General features: G+C 35.2%; 1 protein-coding gene across 3 annotated transcripts in view; it reads right to left on the bottom strand.

Moving 5' to 3' along the window:
• The window catches only part of UBR3 (ubiquitin protein ligase E3 component n-recognin 3), a 233,502-nt gene that overhangs the window by 148,452 nt on the left and 66,942 nt on the right, over positions 1–18,108 (bottom strand). For all 3 annotated transcript variants that reach the window (XM_063088738.1, XM_063088752.1, XM_063088745.1), the window contains exons 11-18: positions 12,009–12,095; positions 4,563–4,628; positions 4,389–4,478; positions 3,127–3,255; positions 2,433–2,485; positions 2,205–2,338; positions 1,759–1,844; positions 175–316 (exon numbers count right to left, since the gene is read on the bottom strand). In XM_063088738.1, coding sequence (XP_062944808.1) covers positions 175–316; positions 1,759–1,844; positions 2,205–2,338; positions 2,433–2,485; positions 3,127–3,255; positions 4,389–4,478; positions 4,563–4,628; positions 12,009–12,095 — 787 coding nt within the window. The remainder of the gene's footprint in view (positions 1–174; positions 317–1,758; positions 1,845–2,204; positions 2,339–2,432; positions 2,486–3,126; positions 3,256–4,388; positions 4,479–4,562; positions 4,629–12,008; positions 12,096–18,108) is intronic.

Here is an 18,108-nt window from a genome sequence, read left to right as displayed (position 1 = left end):
TAAAAGACATACATTTGTAAGTTGAGAAAAGAAAACCCCAAAGCTGAATAAATAAAAGGTAAACATCTTCTTTCAGTACACAACAAGAAGGTTGTATACAGTTCTCTGAAGGTGAAGAATTTCACCTGATATTTGAAAAAATATATTTATATATATATATATATATAAACTTACCTTTGGGAGTATACATGCCTTGCTGCATAGAACCTCCAGGTTCAAAAACAGGAGCCTTAAAATCAGCTACAGCTGATAAAACTGATTCAAAGCTATAACTTCCTGGAACAATACCACTTTTAGGATTGGGATTTTCTGGAATATGATGTATGTGTCAAGAAAAAAATATATTAATGACTAAAAGCCAGCTTCACAGCCTTTCCAATGTACTAGTCTCTTGATTTTGCTCTAATAGTGAAATAGTAATTGGCTGTAATATATAAAGTTGGCCACAAGAGGGCTGTATAACACAATAATTCAATAACTTATTAAATGTGATTTTTTTTTTTTAATATTTTTAATCTAAGAGCCTACTAATAAATTACATGCTGAATTAATCTCCAGATATATTCTCCCCAAACAAGTTAATAAAATTTGAGAAAATGAGAGAAAAAAGGCTTTTCTTAAAATTGATTGCCATTTTCATCATTTTGCAAATAATGTTGTACCTATCCTTAGAAAACCAGAAATATGCTAATTAGCCAAGATTATTATAAGCAAAGGTTATTTTTCCAAAACCACAAAAAATGTCACCCCCAAATAAAAAAGATGTTGGCAAATACTCCCATTTGTTCCACACTAAGGTATATAATTCTGTTTAAATCCAAAGTTACAGAGAATATTTTTGCTTGGTAACAGCACTGATATATAGTACATAATGGTTGAATTGAATCATCAAACAGTGTCAAGTCAATGTGGCTTATGCAAATCTTCAAGGTTGTTCAATATCATTATAATAGGCGTTATTTCACAAAACCAAAATTTTAGCCAATTCTTTCAAACACAGTCTTAAGATACATGCATATTAAATTTAGTCAAATATTTTCATCACAAAATAACATGATAATCTTTGTCTGAAATTCATTAACAGAGAGCTGGCCAGTGAGCTCAGTTGGTTAGAGCACAGCCTTGTAACACCAAGGGCACAGGTTCAGATCCCCATACCGGCTAGCTGCAAAAATAATAATAATAATAAAAAAATTAAATAAAATTTCATTAACATTAACTATATATATATATATATATGTTTCCAACTGTATGCTCAGTCCTATACAAAAACCACAAGTTTGCAGTTTGCAGACAATAATCTACAAACTCAAAAATTCTTTAATATTGAATTCTAACAAAAAATCCCCAGAACGCTTAAAATCCTGGTAATAATAATTATAAGGTATACCTCTAACTGTTAACCATGAATTCCAGCCTGGCTACTCAGATAAAGTAGACCTAGCTCCTCTTTACAAAATGTCCAGCTTCCCTTCACTAAAGCTGTCCTAGAAGGTCAGATTCTGGGATGCCCAGTCATCTGTCCTGAAGTCTACCATGAAGTCTAAGGAGAATCCTCTGAGAAATAGTAATAGGAGGAAAAAATACCTGTCACTAGCCCTGAACATACACTTGAGCAAACAATTAGAGTTCTTTTTCCACTTTACTCTTGATACTTAAAAAAAAATTTTAACCAAAAAACTGATATACTTTTAATCCATAAAAATCACTTGTTATTTTAGATCTTACAAATAACAGACTAAACTTTTAAAAGGATATGAGGTCCAGCAATGAACTGTGTGTCCTGTCATTCATACACAGCTGGGCTACCATCTCTGCCCTGAGAATCTCATCATCAGACATTCCTTAAAAACAGAATTAATAAATCTGAATATATATAAATTATGAAGAAACAACTTACCACACATTTTATTAAGCTTTATTACTAAATATGAGATGCTTCAAATTAAAGAGTAAAGAATATAATAATGCTCCCAACTATAACTGCAGTTTACATACCCTGCTGTTTGCAGTTCCCTTAAACAAAGAACTTTTTAAAGGATATTCTAAAAAGTGTATTAATTGTACAACATAACAAGAGTTTGAAACAATGTTTAAATATATCCACATCCTTTTCTTGTTTCCATAAGCTAGTTACTACCACAGGGAGAGGGGAGGAAAGGGAGAATAGTTAATACCTAAGTATTAGTATTAGCAATTTTTACCCAAATGTAAACGAAGACTCAAAAGAATCACAAGAAATGTAAGAGCGCCTTCTAACATCGATCTCTCATGCTCTGCATCAAGTACTGTATTTTGATGTTGTGATGCCATTGTCAACAAATCCACTACCTTAAATCTGTAAGAAGAAATATTTAAGACAGATTTTTAGAAGTTAAAACAAAATTAACTTAAATTCCAAACACTTCCTGTCTTAATAAAATTATGCTTACCTTTCAAAGACAGATGAAATAAAATAATCTGGGTCAAGTCTAGAAGCACAGACCTTGAAAAGAAAAACGTGCTTTATTTCTCAATATTCAGTTTTGCTTCTTGTATTAATGATGTTTTTATTTTCTTTATCTTACAATGTTTTGACATCTTCAGGGGCCTTACAGACCCCGGGAGAGACTGCCCCTGCCAAGGCTAGCTAATTCCTAAACATACTAAACATTTACTTGGGAACATACCTCTCATACAAGCCAACCACCCTTTTACCTAACTCTCACACACCAACCCAGTATTTCCCCTGCCCTAAATCAACCCAGGACCAAGTACCACATAGTACAGGTACAGCCCCTATGCCACAGATCCTGCCAGAATTACTGAAAGTAGCCATTCCTAATCTATTTACCCTGCTTTTCCTTGTCTTTCCTGCAGAAACCCCAATAAAGGCTCTTGCCTGGGCTCTTCCCTCACTCCTGCTTCTGCCTCCTGACCAAAACCTGATGCTTGCTTTGTGGCCCTGCGAGGTGTATAATGATCCCTTCTCTTGGGAAATGTGAGTAATAAATTCTTCTTTCAATAGTATTCTTCCTTCAATAGTATTGACCTATGTCATCATTCAGTCACCTCTACAAATAAAATCCCATGGGTAAAAATGAGACACTTCTAAAGTACAACATCTACATTATCAACTTGGCTTACCTGTAATAGGTAAATGTCAGGATCAATCATGGAATTACAGAAATGAGACTGGACATAGGTCATGGCTTGTCCTTTGATTTGCAGACCATTTCTTACCCACATATTGCTGTGGATTTCAGCAAGACTTGCCTAATAAAATAAAAAATAAGTAAATTGGACAAAGAACAAATCATCTAACTTTAATCTTTACAAAATCATATATTTAAAAACTATCAAAATATTTTATGACAAGCAATGTATGAGCCTGACATTTGGTCTAATGTTAGGGATATTCAGTTCAAATATATACTTTTAAATTTTTAAAATAATGTTTAGGCTTTATATAGCCACCTCTTTTGGAGTTTATACATGAGCTGGTTTTCCGTGAAGGCCTCCGGATCCATTATAATAATTTTCATTGAAATCTTTCATAAGCCAATGCTGTGTTTCACTCTATTTCTCCCTCAAAAAACCCCAGAAAAACAAACAAACAAACAAACAAAAAACCATAATATACATAAGGCTTAACGAAACACACTTGAATTAGCACAAAATAAAGCTAATCATTCAAAGCCAATAAATGCAATCTTTAATTCACCCTAATTCAATCTTCAATCTAAACTACTCATCTTCCAAATAACTGGATATAAGTGTCAGATTAGAATAAATTTTACTATACTAATATTTTTCATGTATTTACTTCCAGTATCAACTAAAACTAAGCAGTCATAACTTTATCTCTTACTTGTTCCTAACCCCCAGAGTTGAAGTTTAACAATAACTAAAAAAATCTAAAATTACCAGGAAAGATAAATTGAGGCCCAGGTCCATCTAATGTATATAAAAGGTGGTCCACAAAATTATAGTGTTAGAACTGAAAGAAATCACAGTGCTTATACAAGCTAATTCTTTTCTCTTCTTTCTCCTCTCACTTTACAGATGGGGAAACTGAGAGCCAAAGAGGTATATTACCCCAAACCATGTGGAAAATAAAATAGTGGCAGCACCAAGAGTAGAAACTGTTAGGTCTCCTGACAACCAAAACAGTGCTATAGTACGTTAAAACTTCCCTATAAGTAAATATAGTGAAAAGAATTCCTAGGGAAAGCAAAACTAAAAAAAAAAACACCTAAATATAATCTAGCAAAAACACAATAATTCAATTTTTAAAAGAAGGTTTTCAAACATTTTGGCTATAACAATGACAAAGGTACACAAATAAAATAAAGAATCACTAACTCAAGAAACCCAACTTAAAACATTTTAAAAGTTTGAATACATACTTGAATTTGGAGTGGGTGAATCATCAGTTTCATTAACATTTCCTGATCTGGTAAAACAGAGTCCAAGTCTAGTTCTTGACATTTCACAGCCTAAAAGTTATGATAAAACTGTTACTAATTCAAGGCTTATTTCCCAAAATTTTTTTAAAAAGAATTTTTTAATGACAGTCTTACCTTACTCAAAAACATAGCATAGTAACGATGTAGTGGCAGATGAAAAGTGACTTGGTTAGGTGCTGGCTGGAATAAGCAAACAAAATCTACAAGTCAAATATTGTTTTACAGAAGTTCAAAGTTTTTAAAATATTAAAACCATACTCTCACCTGTATTTATTCCTACACTTTTTTTATCAAAACTTAAAATTTTAGAAGATGTAGCTTTAAAAAAATCACTATAGATAAAATTCCATTTTAAACACCTAAGTACAAGTTCTTTGAAGTTAGAAATTGTATACTATTCATCTTTGAATCCTTGGAAGCATTTAGTACAGATGATTACTTAAACCTAATGAAGCTAAAGAAAATAATCATTATAGAAATAAGGGATGGAATAGATGTCCCTCTACAGGAGCAATCGGGACTTTTCAAATACATGCATACCAAACATGGTGACAGTAATAATAATAATAATCACAGCTAACATTCACTGAGCACATACTATGTGCCAGTCACCATGCTAAGCACTTCATTCACATTACTTCATGTAATCTTCACAAGAATCCCCATGAGGTAGGAACTATTAATATTTCCATTCTACAAATAGGGAAATTCAAGCTTAGAAAACTTAATTAACTTCCTAAAGTTCAAAACTAGTGAACTGAGGAGCTAGTCTGGATTCTACCATTATATTCAGAGTGTAAGAAGACTGACCACTGACTTAAACTGAGGAACAGATACAGAATATCCTTAGATTCCTTCCCAACTGTGTCAGATGCTCCCTATGTCAGCCCCAAATACACCAGCCTCCATAACAAAACTTAGTAAATGATATGTCAATGACCTTTGGCATCCTTGTGAATATTATAAAAATTGTATTTTAAATCTGTGAATCCCAGGGATCACGAATATCACTACAGGGCAAAAGTATACCACAGCTATCCCTCTTAAACAAATAAGAAAAATTAAAAACTAAAAAGGTATTATTTGGTTTTAATGCTTTTGTAAGTTTTTAGTAAATATTTCCCTGTTAAAAAATTTTATTCAGAACATTCAGATAATTATGCTAATGTGATATCATTTATAGAGGTTATAAGGAGTTGCAATACGTCACCACATCTGAAATAATTATTTTTTTCAAAACCAGTATGAGAATAACATGCTCCTCAATATGTGAAGGCTACAGAAAATTATTATAATAAATAAAAGTTTGCCCACAATCAAAAGAAAGGAAATTCTGACATGCTACAGTCACGGATGAATCTTAAAGACATTATGCTAAGTGAAATAAGCCAGCCACAAAAAGACAAATACTGTCTGCCACTGATTCCACTTATATGAGGCACCTAGAGTATTCAAATTCATAGAAACAGAAAGTAGAATGGTGGTTGCCAGGAGGTAGGGGAGGGGAGAAAACGTAGTTATTTAATGACTATAGAATTTCAGTTCTGTAAGATGAAAAAGTTCTGGAGACTGGATGCACAACAATATGAATATACTTAACACTACTGAATTATAGTACACTTAAAAATGGTTAAGATAGTAAATTTTACGTTATGTGTATTTTACCACAATTAAAAATAGTTTTAAAATGTTTTCCCTTCATTACCATAATCATTTTAGTAACACATTTTACACTAACAAGCTAAGTTACAATTCCCCTTAATCTCCTTTGAAGGCACTGAATCACAGTGGTCAAAAGCAGACTCTTAACAGCTATACTGCATCAGTTCATATCTTGGCTCTACCACCTCTTGCTGTAAAATTGTGGGCAAATTACTTAGTCTCTCTGCAGCTAAGTTCCATGACCATGAAGTAGGGATAATAAATAGTAGGATGACCATGAGGAATAAGTAAAATAATATAGTACTCAATACATATTGCTATTAACTACTAAGCCATGGGACTCTAATTTATCTTTTTCATGGCTTTAGCATTTCCTAAACTCACATTCTTCTGTAGTGTTAATTCCGTACTCCCTCCTTGTCTAATGTCACAAATTGGCCACTTGATAAACTCTCCTTCCACTCCTTCTATATATACTGGTGGTCCTTGGATTCCATTCTCTGCTCTCTACTCTTCTCATTACAGGTGACTTTATCCAGATTCACAGCTTCAATTACTAACTCTACGCAGATAATTTCCAAATCCCAGCAGAAATCTCACTCCTGAACTCCAAATCTTCTATTCAAGTGTCTACTGAACATCAACACTTAATATCCCATATGGATCACAAATACAGTGTGTCCAAACCAAACTCAGCATCTTTGCCCTAAAAATCTATCCTCCTCAATGTTTCTTTTCTGGATTCCCCGTAATTCACATCTGAAGTGCAGACTCCTTCCTTCTCACAAGCCCCCAAATCTGATGAGGTACCAAACTATGTTTATTTGATTTTTTAAGTATCTCTTAAATCCACTTTCTTCTCTCTTTCTACACTGTACGTAACTAACCTTAGCTCAGGCCCTCAACATTTAGTGCCTAGATTTCAGTGGTAGCCCCTGCTTCTATTCTTACCCTCATAAAACACCTTTTGTGGTGTCTGCCTAGCTCACACCCTCCCATCTTTTCAGAATGGCCCCTCACCCCTGACCCCCGCCACCCCAACCACACATACACACAGGGTTTCAGGCCTGACAACCAAATTCACAGCAGCCACATTTGACTGGAATCAAAGTAGGAAACACCTAACCCAACCTGAGCAATGAGTTTCTCTCTTTCTCTCAAAAATTTAGAATTGGGATTCACAGACATTTGCAGACAATCTTGGAGTATGCCTAAAATTTTAAATTAGGCAATCGTAAGAAAGTAGTACTTCACCACATGGGCAAAGATGCACAGAAAGGGAAGAAAAACATGAAGCAAATACACAGGACAAAGCAAAGGCAAGAGACAGGAGTTCCTGTCCAGCTTTCTAGTCCATTCCTGAGGCCCGGGTGCCCTACAACACCCCTCTGTACTCATAATAAATTATCCCTGCTTCAAATTGGTCTTATTTCCCCTTGCATTCAAAAGGATCTTGACCAACATATCTCCCCTCTATTTAAACTTTTATATGCTGCCAGAAGGTAGTCTTACTAAAACATTAATTTAATCTTGAACTTCCTCCATTCACAATCTTTTAAAGACTCCCTATGACCTAAAACCCTCTGATAAGCTTCCAACTCTGGAGAAGACATGGCTTACCTCTCCGGCCTCATCTCCTGTCACATAAACTCATGTACCACAAGTAGTGCCCCTAACCTACCAAGCTTATCTGCCTTTGTACATGCTATTCCCTCTGCCACAAATGCTATACACATTCCTTCCCTCACTGGGTTAACAATCTTTAAAATTTTGCTCGATTGACACTTCTACTAGGAAGCTTTACCTAAGTCCTTCAGGCTAAATCAGATGCTCCCTTTTGCCCTCCCCCATAGCACCTGGTCACAACTTCAAGGAAGCACTGTAATCAAATTAACCATCTACTTGTCTTCTACTTCCTTAAATCAGGGACTGTTTCATCACTGTATCCCCAATGTTTACAACATAGTAAACATTCAATAAATATGTGCTGGATGGACACATATTCTCCTTTCCTCTAATTAGGACTCTAATCAAAGCACCCTGCTACATATTCACAATCATTGCCCTACATGATATTCATGTATTTGAAGATTCTTAAATGGCCTTCCTTACAGGAAAACTTATTCCATCCCATTTCTCTATGACAGATTTGGCTTAATCCAGTTTAAAATATATTATTTGCTTAATCTGTACTAAATGACCATAATAACTTCTACTATCCACCCAAAATGATGGAAGAACTAATATTTATTACACATGTAATATGTGCCTCTTAGCCAATCCTCATTGGTTAATATTATTATCCTCAACTGATGAGGAAATGGGCTCAACAATGTTAAAATATATAAAAAATAAAACTTAAATATCTATCCAAGGTCACATAGGTGTTAGATTGTGGCAGAGACACAATTTACACTCAAATCTGCCTGACTCTGAAGTTTTTTCCACTGCCAACAACCAATATAGGTAAAACACTACCAGGTAAGGAGTTGAGAAATTTGGGCTCTTGGCCCAGAACTAAAAGTAATTTGCTACATAAGTATAGGCAAGTCATTTAATATCTCTGCATCTCCACTTCACACCTACAAAAAAGGGGGGATAATAAGAAATTTTAAATACCATATAAAAACATACCATATTGTTTAATTCCTTACATTCTATACTTCTTTTCTCTTCTACTAAAAATCAATTTAAATTCTTTTCAACATTCATTGTCTTCCTAATAATATTTCTGCATGATAAATAAATATACTATATCCTTGAGTTCAGATGCTCTGTATATCATACATGATTCTAATTGTCCTTTAACTCATGATTCCAACCATGGATTAATTTGATGTCATTTACTATATAATCCTCTGTGTATAATATAATTCCCCCTTCCCTTCAATCTTCTTGTTGTTTTAGCAATGCTAATAATTGTGGAAACTTCAGCAAAAATAATTCCTAAAGTTTCAACTACCAATGAGAAGTGGGTTGAGAAAAGTTAAAGCTCCAGCTGGGGGACTAATCCTGTATGGGATAAAAAAGAGTAAAGCAGGTTGAAAGTAGGATGGAGCTCTGTGGAGACTGGAGAATGTTTTTTCTGAAGACTGACTTATTACCATTTATATAAAAAAGTTTAAGCTTAAAGACCAACAATTAGGCAAGGCTAAGAATCAAAGTGATTTGGTGAAGGCATACTTAGAATCCAAATGAACAAAATCCAGGTTGAAGGCTAAGAGCAGACACAAATGTTGGAGGACAGGTGATCAATGGTGAAAGAGAAATTAATATGGAGCAGGAAGGATTAGAGTTAAAGATAATAGAGGGGACTTCTCTTCGTGAACAATTCATTCTTAAAGCCTTCGGGAAGTTAAGAGAGGGAGCGGGGCAAAATAGGCATCTACAGGTAAGAAGCCAGAAGAGGGATGTCAGAGCCCAGGCCGAGGAAGGTAACTAGGCAGGTGAGATGTCAGAAGTTGCTCAGGGTGAAAAGAGCATCCACAGAAGCAGTGTGTGACTCTTAACATAGGGGGTATGACCTGGCATAGGGAATCGGAAATGAGCAGAGTCAAAAAGGCACTCACATAGCAGGGCAGCCCCATGTAGTGTGTCAGAGCCAATCTGGGTAAGAAGGAACTCCACGTGAGGACTGACCTACGATAGGTAATCAGAGCATGACTGAGGTAGAGAGAACCATGATAAAGGGGGCCAGCCTGGAATAAGGAATCAAAATTCAAGCAGGGTGAGGAGGTTATCCACAGGTGTAAAGGGCCCAATACAGGGCATCAGAGCCAAAGCAGGATGAGGAAGGCATCCAGAAGAGGAAAAACCTGGTAGGAGAGTCCAAAGCACAAATAGGGGGATAAGGGCTTCTTCAGAGAAGGGCAGTCCAAGGTGGAGAGTTAGAGCCTAAGTGGCATGAGGAGTGTGCCCATGTGTAGGGGAGAGTGGAACAGGATGAGGACTCAGAGGCAAAGCAAGGAGAAGACAGCATCTATACAGGGGAAAGAGGCAACTGAGATGAGAGACTGGCTACACACACACACAGCTTTCACTATATAGAGATAGAAAAAAAAATACAGATGCAAATATGTATATGTATATACATACATATACTCCTAACCTCTGTTCATTTAGGGCCTGGGAGCAGTTATACCCCAATAGCAATGAGCAAACCTAGCACCTAGATTTTGTTTTCTAAAAACTGTTCTCCACCAAAAGTAACCAGAGATCCAAGAAATGACTGATTCCAGAAATGGAAAAGGGAAACTGTAAGATATGCCAGAAATACCCTGCTGGGCCAGAAAGCCTGGAAGTACTCAAAGACTGATGAGGCAAAAGAAAAGGACACAGAAACCATCTTGAAGGGGTGTCTGCAGGACAAGTTTGAAACAATTTGAGCATCAAATAATATTATTAATGGTTATTACCCATTGAATGAAAAAGAAACTATAAATTCTATCTTATTCACATTTCCACTGTCACTTTTACCTCTTCAACTACAGATAATAAATCAATGAATTGAAAATTGAATGAGATAACAAACATATCTGCATAGCTTCAAAGTAGTCTTCACAAAATACTTTATTAATTATAATGAGAAAAAGGGTAGCTTTATGGTGAAGAACTCTAAAAGGCACCACCACAATTAAGTGGTCAAAGGAACATCATAAGAAATGGAATAAACACAAACATAAACCACCAGAAAGGATGCAATGAAAAGACTACAACATCACTTCTGTAATATTCCTGAAAAAGATACATGATCTGAATCTAATCATGAGACAAACCAAATTCAGGAACATTCTACAAAATAACTGTCTGTACTCTTCAAAATGCCACTGTCCTGAAAGGCAAAGAAAGACGAAGAAGCTGTTCCAAAAAGAGACTAGAAACATGATAACAAAATGATTCTGGACCAGAATGTTTTGCTATAATGGACAACTGGTAAAACATAAATGAGTTCCAAGGATTAGATGGCAGTAAAACATTAACGATTTTTATAGTTGTATTCTGGTTAAATAAGAGATGTCCTAGTTTGTAGGAAATACACTAAGGTTTTTTGGGGTAATGGGACATCAAGTCAACAGCTTAATTCTCAAATGGTTCAAGAAAAAAAAAAGTTCTCTGTATCCCAACTTTTCAATACATTTGTGATTGTGTCAAAAAATTTTTTTAAATAGGGGGAAAGAAATAAGACTTTTCTCCCCTCCATACACACATCCACACACAGAAGACAGCAGGGGTTCTATCTGCCCAGGGTTCAGAAATCAGATTGGGGTGGAGTGGGGGGCAAAGTAGAGTTGTCTGAAACATGGTCTTCCTTCTGCATATGGCATAGTCTGACCCTCCTGCATAAAAGGAATAGACTGTCAGAAGCATAAAAGGCTCTTGATGGTAAACTTGGCTGACTAACAGAAACTATCACTTGTTCAATTCATACATATCATGTCCTGCACCAACTCTCCTTAGTTCATTATTAATAACAATCACCTTTGTTCAAACCCATATGTTCATACTCTTACAAGAATACTGTCCAATTATTAAAGTTGTCATATCCTTTCCATTAATTTCCCCTATCTTACTCACATTTCCACTGTCACTTTTACCTCTTCAACTGAAACTAATTTTCACTCCTGAGCAATAATGAGACATATAAGCTTAATAACGAAAAAAAGAAATTATACCCCCCTTCTCTAGGAAATAAGCAAACATAAGATTAAGTGCACTCTAGAATCTCCTAAATGTCAAAGAACTGGTCTCCCCCTTTCAACTTCTTTTTTAAAGCCTAATAACATTATGTTCATTCTGACTTCTTTCCTTTATCCCATGAAAAGATATTATTTTCAACATTAAATGAGATCGAACCCTCCTTTTCTTAAATGCTTTTACATATATCAAAGATATACATACCTCATCTACGAAGTTAATAGCATCAAACCAGTCCTGAAGAGCTTCTAGGCAATATCTAACAACATTTCGGGTATAGTCTTGAGTTTCCTAAAATAATAAATTATATAAATTTTATACTATATAAATACATATTTTCAACACCAAATTGTATGTAATATGAGGAATCTTCAAAGTTCATAGAAAGATTCGTATTATCTTTTAATTCAATTTTTCTAGAAACTTTTTGAAGTATCCTTTATATAATAATAATATGCAGTGTATATATAATGGTAAAATGTATATTTTTTAAGATAACCACTATATTTGCCATTTCAAGAAATCAACGCTTTACAAACTAATAGTAACAAGTGATAAATATGAAAATTAAAGAACACAATATGCCTCCTTTTGTATAATATATTCCTAAAAATGAATCAAAGCTGAAATAGATATTAAGTAGATTTAAACTGGGTCCCATTTTAAGAGATCCCCAAAACATTATAACTTTCCTAATGTTTAATGGGTACAGAGTTTCTTTCAAGCTGAAGATATAATACTGGAAATGAATAGTGTGATGGTCGCACAACATTGTGGATGTACTTAATGTCATTAAATGGTACACATAAAAGTGGGTAAAGTTATAAATTGTATGTTATGTATATTTTACAAGATAAAATTTTTTTAAATTAAAAAAAATTTTTCATACGGGAGGATAGGACCTATGAGGAATTCAAGTAGCCTGTGAATATCTTGGTTTGCAACAGAATATCAAAGATGAAATGCTAAGTGTATGTCCGCTGAAATAAGAGTATTGTAAAAGACAATACAATGTTTTATGATAAAATGAATCCACTGAATTAGGTAAGTTTTAAGTTAAATAAAAATATAAATCATGATATACTCTCTAACCAAAAAAATGGATAAAGGATTTGAACAGACATTTCTCTCAAGAAAATATACTAATGACTGATAACCACATGAAAAGATGCTCAACATCATGGGAAATTTCAAATCAAAGCCATAATAAGAAACCATTTCACACCTACTAGGAAGGTCATAATTTTTAAAATGTAAACTAAAAAATTTTAGCAAGGATGTGGAGAAATTGGAAGACTCATACATCACTGATGAGAATGTAAAATGGCACAGCTGCTTTGAAAAATAGTTTACAGTTCCTCAGTAAGTTAAACATAGAGCTACCATATGACCAAGCAATTCCACTGCTATATACTCAAGAGAATTGAAACATATGTTCACACAAAAATTGTGCACAAATGTACACAGCACCATTATTCATAGTGGTCAAAAAGTGGAATCAACCCAAATATCTATCAACTGATGAATGGACAAATAAAATGTGGAATAGCCATATAATGGTATATTATTTAGCCATTCATAAAAAAAGAATGAAGTACTGACACATGCTGCAACATAGCTGAACACTGAAAATAGTTCATTAAGTAAAAGAAGCCAGACACACAGACACAAAAGGTCACATATCGTAGGATTCTATTTATACAAAATGTCTAGATTTGGTAAATTCATAGAGACAAAAAGTAGATTAGTGGTTTCCAGGGGATGAGGGGAGATTGGAATTGGGAGGTATGAGGCTTCTTTGGGGGAGTGAAAGAAATGCTCCAGAATTGGATAGTCGTAATGGTTATAAAGTTTTGTGAATATACTATAAACCACTGAATTGTACACTTTAAAATAGTTTAAATAGGAGCTTCCAGTCAAGATGGCAGAATAGACAGTTCCTAGCATCACACTCTCCCACAAATCAACTAATTTACAACTATTAAAAAGCAACAACCGCAGGCCCAAGAGCCACACTGTTCCAACAATATACTGCCATGTGCTGCAGAACCCCCAGCCAGGTCAGTCCCCACCACCCAGAGAGGCCCGAGAGCCACTGGGCCCACACACTCCAAGTCAGCTGTGCCAGAATAGGCAGGGGACCCTCAACCAAGGCCAGTCCCTGCCACTTAGAGAGGCCTGAGAGCCACTGGGCCCACAAGTCCCAAGTCAGACATGCCAGAACAGGCAGGCACCACAGGACTCCCAGCCCAGGCCAGTCCCCACCACCCAGCATTGCCCAAGAGCCACTGGGCCGACACACCCTGAGTTAGCCACACTGGAACAGGAAGGCTCAGTGGGACCACCAGCCCAGGCCAGTCCCCACTGCCCAGAATTGGCAGTCCCTTCAGGATCCAGGCCAGATGTCAGGGTGGAATGAGTGGACCATGATACCTCCTACCACATGACTAAACACCAAATGAAAGATATCAGAAATATGATAAATCAAGAAGGTATGACACCTCCAAAGGAAAATAATAACTCTCAAGCTCTAGATCCTATAGAACGGGAAATCCTTGAAATGACTGACAAGGAAATTCGAGCAACAATTCTAAGGAAACTAAATGAGACTAAAGAAAACTCAGGTAGACAACACAATGAAATGAGAAAAGATATACAGGAGCTGAAAGAAGAAATGTACAAAGAAATCAATGCCCTGAAAAAGAATGTAGCAGAGCTTCTGGAGCTGAAGGATTCATTCAACAAAATAAGAAATACAACAGAGAGTTTAACCAGCAGGCTAGAACAAGCAGAAGAGAGAATTTCTGACCTGGAAGATGGGCTGTTTGAGTTAACACAGGCAGACCCCAAAAAAGAATTTAAAAAACGAAGAAAATCTAAGAGATATAAGCACTCAAATATCTGAATCAGGGTATTCCAGAAGGGGAGGAAAAAGGAAATGGCATTGAAAACATATTCAACAAAATAACAGCAGAAAACTTCCCAGGTTTAGGGAAAGTCACAGATCTTCAGATTCGGGAGGCCCAAAGATCCCCAAACATATTCAACCCAAAAAGGTCCCCTCCAAGGCATGTTATAGTCAAACCGGCAAAACTCAAAGACAAAGAGAAAATCTTAAAAGCTGCAAGAGAGAAGCAGCAAGTCACCTATAAGGGAGCTCCAATCAGACTAACATCAAACTTTTCATCAGAAACACTAAAAGCCAGAAGAGAATGGGATAGTATATTCAAAATAGTAAAGGACAAAAATTGCCAGCCAAGAATACTTTACCCAGCAAGGCTATCCTTCCAGAATGAAGGACAAATTGTATATTTCTCAGACAAACAAAAACTGCAGGAGTTCGCTACCACACAACCAGCCTTACAAGAAATTCTCAAGGGAGTACTGGGTTTGGTACCTGAAAAACAACCATCACTGCCACGAGTACTCAAGAAGAAACAATATCTACCAGTAAAACAAAAATGCTAACAATACAGGGAAAAAATTGTTTATCTACCACCCCAAGAAACCAACAAATGCAGAAGACAAACAGAAAATCACAAAGAAGGAAACAAAAGATACTTAAGACATCTAAACAAAAATCAGTAAAACACTAGGAGTAAATCAATACCTTTCAATAATAACTCTAAATGTAAAAGGATTAAATTTCCCACTCAAAAGACAAAGATTGACTGACTGGATTAAAAAGATGGACCCAACAATATACTGCCTTCAAGAGACTCACGTCACCTTTTAAGACACAAATAGACTAAGAGTGAAAAGATGGAAAAAGATATACCATGAAAATAGAAATGAAAAATGAGATGGCATAGCTATTCTTATATCAGATAAAATAGACTTTAAACCAAAAAACATAAAAAGAGATAAAGAAGGCCACTACATAATGATAAAAGGATCTATCCATCAGGAAGAAATAATAATCATGAAAATACATGCACCCAACATCAGAGCAGCCAGATTTATAAAGCAAACACTATTAGGCTGAAAGAATGAGATAGACACTAACAACATATTAGTGGGGGACCTGACCACCCCAATCTCATAATTGGACAGATCACCTAACAAAAAATCAATAGAGAAACACAAGATCTAAACAACACTTTAGACCAATTGGACTTCACAGATATCTACAGAACATTCCATCCAACAATTTCAGAATATTCATTCTACTCATCAGCACATGGAACATTCTCAAGGATAGACTACGTGTTAGGTCACAAAGCAAGTCTCAATGAATTCAAAAAAATTGGAATTATTCCATGTATTTTTTGAGATCACAATGGATTAAAATTAGAAATCAATAACAAATGAAACTCTGGAAACTATACAAACACATGGAAATTAAACAGCCTACTTAATGACATATGAGTACAAGAAGAAATTAAACAGGAAACCAAAAAATTTCTTGAAATTAATGAAAACAATGACACATCATACCAAAACCTGTGGGATACTGCAAAAGCAGTACTAAGAGGGAAATTTATCACATTAAAGGCTTACTTCAGAAGAATGGAAAGATGGCAAGTAAACAATCTAACACTTCACCTTAAACAACTAGAAAAACAAGAACAACCCAAACCCAAAGTTAGCAGATGGAAAGAAATAATTAGGATCAGAGCAGAACAAAATGAAATAGAAAACTGAAAAATGATACAAAAGATCAACGAAACAAAAAGTTGTTTTTTTGAAAAGATAAATAAAATTGACAAACTTTTCAAACTTTTAGCAAGGCTAATTAAGAAAAGAAGAGAGAGGACCCAAATAACAAAAATTAGAAATGAAAAAGGTGGTATTACAATTGATATCTCTGAAATACAAAGAATCTTTAGAGACTACTATAAACAACTATATGCCAACAAATTTCAAAATCTGGAGGAAATGGATAAATTTCTGGACACATACAAACTACCAAAACTGAGCCAAGAAGATACAGAAAATCTGAACAGACCAATAACAACAAAAGAGATTGAAGCTGTTATCAGAAGGCTCCCAACAAAGAAAAGCCCAGGACCAGATGGGTTCACAGCAGAGTTCTACCAAACCTTCAAAGAGGAATTGATACCAATTCTCTACAAACTATTCCAAAAGATTGAAACAGAAGCCATTCTCCCAAACTCATTCTGTGAGGCAAACATCACCCTGATACCAAAACCAGACAAAGATACAACAAAAAAAGAAAACTACAGGCCAATATCCTTGATGAATATAGACACAAAAATCCTCAATAAAATACTAGCTAACAGAATACAACACATACACAAAATTAGACACCATGATCAAGTGGGATTCATACCAGGGATGCAAGGTTGGTTCAACATACGCAAATCAATAAATGTGATTCACCACATCAATAAAATCAAAGACAAAAACCATATGATCATCTCTATAGATGCTGAAAAAGCATTTGACAAAATTCAACATTTGTTCATGATAAAGACTCTCTACAAGTTAGGTATAGATGGAAAGTATCTCAACACAAAGCCATATATGATAAGCCTACTGCCGATATCATCTTGAACAACATCTTAAGAACAGGAACTAGACAAGGATGCCCAATCTCACCACTCCTATTCAACATAGTGTTGGAAGTACTAGCCAAAGCAATCAGAGAAGAGAAGGAAATATAGGGCATCCAGATTGGAAAAGATGAACTCAACCTGTCCCTGTTTACAGATGATATGATCCTATATATCAAACAGCCTAAAGCCTCTACAAAAAACTCTTTGAGTCAATAAATGATTTCAGCAAAGCTCCAGGATACAAAATCAACACACAAAAATCAGTAGCATTTCTATACTCCAACAGTGAACACGCAGAAAAAGAAATCAAGAAAGCTAGCCCATTTACAATAGCCACCAAAAAAATACAATACTTAGTAACAGAGTTAACCAAGGATGTGAAAAATCTCTACAAAGAGAACTACAAACCACTATTGAGAGAAATTAAAGAGGACACAAGAAGATGGAAAGATATCCCATACTCCTGGATTGGAAGAATTAACATTGTGAAAATGTTCATATTACCCAAAGTGATCAACAGATTCAATGTGATCCCCATCAAAATTCCAATGACATTTTTCTCAAAAATGGAAAAAACCATCCAGACATTTATATGGAATAACGAAAGACCACAAATAGCCAAAACAATCCTGAGCAAAAAAATAAATAAATAAAACTGGAGGCATAACACAACCTGACTTTAAACTGTACTACAAAGCTATAATAACCAAAACAGCACAGTACTGGCATAAAAATAGACACACGGATCAATGGAATAGAATAGAGAACCCAGAAATCAAACCATA

This window comes from Cynocephalus volans, chromosome 1, assembly GCF_027409185.1.
Source record: "Cynocephalus volans isolate mCynVol1 chromosome 1, mCynVol1.pri, whole genome shotgun sequence".
NCBI classification, from domain to species: domain Eukaryota; kingdom Metazoa; phylum Chordata; class Mammalia; order Dermoptera; family Cynocephalidae; genus Cynocephalus; species Cynocephalus volans.
Note: the sequence above shows the minus strand (reverse complement) of the source record. Positions and strands in the feature narration are given on the sequence as shown.